The sequence below is a fragment of the Ips typographus genome, linkage group LG11 (assembly GCF_016097725.1).
Source record: "Ips typographus isolate SLU linkage group LG11, UJ_Ityp_2.0, whole genome shotgun sequence".
NCBI classification, from domain to species: domain Eukaryota; kingdom Metazoa; phylum Arthropoda; class Insecta; order Coleoptera; family Curculionidae; genus Ips; species Ips typographus.
This window is the reverse complement of record NC_138432.1, coordinates 860,900-865,447: the sequence shown is the minus strand read 5'-3', so window position 1 is coordinate 865,447 and position 4,548 is coordinate 860,900. Positions and strand designations below refer to the sequence as shown.

The 4,548-nt window shown below is 38.6% G+C and overlaps 1 protein-coding gene across 1 annotated transcript; it reads right to left on the bottom strand.

Annotated features, from left to right (window-relative positions):
* Positions 1 to 470: 470 nt before the first annotated feature.
* Positions 471 to 2,878, bottom strand: LOC145735668 (uncharacterized). The gene is given in 3 exon segments (XM_081989649.1): positions 471 to 1,195; positions 1,611 to 2,450; positions 2,509 to 2,878. Coding segments are annotated over 3 exon segments (1,935 nt in total).
* Positions 2,879 to 4,548: the final 1,670 nt, after the last annotated feature.

The window sequence follows — 4,548 nt, the reverse complement described above, 5'->3', positions numbered from 1 at the left end:
GACTCGAACGAGGGGGAGTTTGGTTGTCAACTTGGAACGTACCGCACGTCAGTTTCGTGGGTGCCATTTTTTGCCACTAAGAAACTACGTTTCTTGAAGCGGTGTTCAGGGAAATTTGAAGTTGACGACCGAATTCCGCAGCCGGTCGAATGGAGATGGTGGAATCTTTAACACGTTCACTACCACTGTATTTTCGAGAAGAGTTACTGACAGCCCAATACTGTATCTCACTTAATTTCTTAACAAAAAATTTTTTAAAAAATCTGTAGGGTAAAGAGAGGAGAGATGGACCACCTTTTATAAAAATAAATATAATTTCTTGATTAAACAAAGTACAAAAAAGCAAAAACGGTACACAGATCAACTAAACTGGTACCCTTTTTGGAAAAGTTACTAACTTAAAAAAAGCATCAGCACAAGTGAAAAATAAACAAAAATCTCAGACACGTCAACGGCACATCTATCCTACCTTAGGGAGGTGAGACGGACCTTAAAAGGTAGGAGAGTTGGACGTCGTTACTTTTTCTGTTTTTACTAGCTACGTTACCGCAGTTTTGGCAGAGATTCATAAAACTTGTGCAACTTTCGTGCAACCAGCGCTTACACAAAATACATTGGAACCATTCGTCTTTCTTTTTAGTCAAACGATAATCTTCATTACAGCCAACACACTCATTTTCTAAGTCGCTAAACTGTTCATCCCCACTAGAATGGTCATTTAATAAGACGCCGCCATCGCCAGACTGGTCTTCGGAAGATGAAGATTCACTAGAATACTTATTCTTTCTTGTTTTTTTACGTAGTGATTTTACTGCCACTTTCGAAACAGATTTTTTCGTAGTTGTCATATTCTCTTTTTTGTTTTTAATAAATTCAGGTGGAGTAAGATCTCCTGATATTTTTTTACGCGCTCTTTTCACAGCAAAAGATATGACAGGTACGGGAGAAACTTCATCCAGAGCTTTACTAGGAGTGATATTATCAGCAGCTGTTGATTTGTTAGGGGTGGTGTATTGATGTTGAATGTCTGAGGGGCCTGGTTGAGGACAATCAGGTCTTGCCGGAATTGTTTCATTATTAACGGGATTTTGAACAGCGCAAACCGGGTTTTGGTTTAAAAATGCGTAATCGGGTATACTAAAGGCGGATTCACGTTCACACTTGAGACTTCTCTGTTGTAAAAAGTCGTATAACACTATAACGTAGATATGCGTAGAAATTATTAAAGCATACAAATGGAGTTTCTCTTGGTACGCGGAACGTCTGTCGCACGAGTTATGAAATGTGCCAAGTAAAATTTTTTAAACAATGAAACCTGCCCTACGCTATACATATAAACATAACATTCATTTCAAAAGACAATGATACAATTTAGGTTTAATTGCGACAGATTTCCGGCCGACGCCGCCAAATTTTGATTCATTGCCACTTGTCAGGCGACTGTCAACTTCAATTAGGAGTAAAAACGTACTAATTTGTACGTCAAAAGTTGAAATCGTACATACTTTTACGTCACGTAGAAGTACGCCGTATTACGAACTTCTATGTTGCGCCGTTCCACGCATCACTGAAAACTGCCTCATATAATTACATACAATTTAACTTTTTACGTGTGCGACTTTTTACGACAATGACTTTGTAAGTACGGACGTGAATCCGCCTTAAGGGGGTCGACGGCAGTATTCCCGTCGACTTAAACGCCGAAATTGCGTTTTGGGCAGTGGCGGATTTTTCCCAAGCCTCACCCAGTAGCTTTCCAAATTGCAATCTGTTCAGAACTCTTTTTGGGTTACTTCTCAACATGTGTCGGCATGCATCATAATAGTGGCCTTTCAGGGACTTAAAAAAAGCTCGATCCAATGGCTGTAAGTAGTGCGTTGTGTGGGCGGGTAAACAGAATAAAATTATGTTGTTTTCTTCTGAAAATTCTAGTAAATCAAGGTTGGTTGTATGGGAGGTATATCCATCTAATATTAATAACACCTTTCCTAAAGGTTTTCTTGGCAGAAATTGGGTCTGTAACCAATCTAAGAATATCTCACCATTAACGTAAGCGGATTTTTTGGACATTTTGATTTGTGAACCTGGTGGCATGCCGTCAAGCCATTCCTCTTTTTTGTTTTTGCCTTTGAAAATGCAGTAAGGCGGTATGAAGCCTCCTTCGGCATTACAACATGCTATGACACTAACTGTTTCTCCCTTCTCACCAGGGCTGATACTGGGAATACTTTTAGAACCTTTTTCGGCTAGGACGTGCCCAGCTCTGGTGTTTAGTTGTAAACCCGTTACGTCAGTGTTGTATATGTGCCCAGGTTTGTCAAAAAGGCTATGTTCTGTCATAACTCTTTCAAGGTCCGCGAAATGGGCTTCAACGGCTTCTCTTGACATTCCAATTGATCGTGCTATTGAAGTGTTTTCAGACTTTCTTATAGATATTTCAGGGCGTCGGCGCAAAAACAACTCCAACCAAAACCCAGATAATATTACGTGGGTATATTATTTTAAAGTTTTATAGCTTACCTTCAATTTGGTTAAACTTATTCGGTATTCCCAATCGTTTGGCTAAATTAAATGCCATCATCCTTACTTCAGTTCTCGTCGGTGCAAAACCTGATTTCTGGAGTTTTTTGATATGGTTTACGATTTTTCGCTCAGTATCTGAACCCAAAGAAGCGTCGGGTACCAGGCGGTTGGTTTTTTCGAAGCTATTTGACTTAAGCCGTCTTTTAAATGTGGTTTTCGGTATCCCAAATGCCTTAGCGGCTTCATTGACACCCATTTCGCCATTTCTGTATGCATTTACAGCTTTATTCAACGCATCAGCGGTCCAATACCCTCGTTCACAAACATGCCTTTTACGTACGTACTTATTGGGCATTTTACTAGAAAAAAAATCATTGGACCAACTCTCCTCCCTTATATTGGTCCATCTATCCTCAAGTAGGAGGATAGACGGACCACTCGAAAACTACCAAACGGGAAAACATTATTTTCATTTTTAAGGTTATGTAAGACAGCAAGGCATGGGGTTTATAGTTTCCATAACAAAAAAAAACGGGCTAGACTTACCTAGATGTCTTGAAAATACCACTAAATATATTTAAATATAATTTTCACCAAGACGAGATTTATTTTTGGTAAAAATCTTACACGTTAGTACTTAAAACGGCGTGTTTGTATCTGTCTCAAGGTGAACTGATGAAAACAAACACGTGTGCCGGTCAAATAATGCGCTGGTGCCATATCTCTAAAAATATTACCGATGGTCCGTCTATCCTCATGGTCCATCTAACCTCCCTTTACCCTATACCAAGTCACACATGGTGAACACGATAATACCGAGAAAACACTGTGTTACACCGGTGTGACACTGGGCCCACAGTACGATTTTGATTCACATGTTGGCGACATGTCCACAATGCATGTCACACAACTGTGACATGATTTTTTTGTTTGATTTTTTTCTGAATGTGTCAATGTAGTATCTAAATTCAAATACGAAACAAACGAGCTTTGTTCCAGTCAGTAAATTAGTAAGCAAACACGGAAAAGTATCTACAAGGAAAATCAAAAATAAAAATAAAACTTACTAACTACTACCTAATTGCAGTGCAATTTCTTGAAACATGGATCAGCGCAAAGGCCAACTTCATTTTGGTTATCATCCATACAAATGGAACATACATACCAAGTCATTTGCCGTTTCTTATTGTTTTTATAACATTCTCTGCAGCGCTTTCTTTTCGGAAAATGCAATGCAATTGTTCTGGTCCAGTTTTCTTCTTTTTCGGAGTCCTATTTACCAAGAATGATTCAATGATTTTTTCTCTAGCCTCCAAATACGTTAATTTTCTTGTGTTGCGAGATTTTACATAATTATTATAAAGCCAACATGAGTTCCATATTGAAACATCAAGAAGATGAAAATACCCCTTCATATACCACCGAATAGATTTCCTGGCAGTTACATAATAGGAGACCATTTGGTCGGTTCTGTTAATTCCGGACATATTCTGGTTATAATCATGAATTAGCTCAGGCTTTTCCTTCTCGACCCCGCGTTTATTTGTTATTTTCTTTATATTTGCTTTGTGTTTTTTGTGGATATTGCTAAAACATCCCTCTTATCCTTCCATTTCAAGACTAAGATATTGCCACGTCTTTGCCAAATATACCCTCCACGTTGTAGTTTTGTTTTGATAACTTTAGTAGGTAGCTTTTTCCTGTTAGCTCTCAGCGTCCCTACTAGATGAGTTTTTCTATCTAATAAATAGGAGCATAATGGAATGCTGGTATAAAAATTATCAACAAAAAGTGTATGGCCTTTTCCCAAGTAGTCTTCCATGAGTTTACTGACAACTGCATTTGCATGGCCAACTGAATTGCCTACTGTGCCTTTTCCACAATATATCATTGTATTCACTACAAAACCGTCTGGAGTACACAGCTCATAAAATTTTATCCCGTACTTTGCAGCTTTATTGGGGATATATTGGCGAAAAGACAATCTGCCACGCCAAAGCAAAAGAGCTTCATCCAGAGATAAGT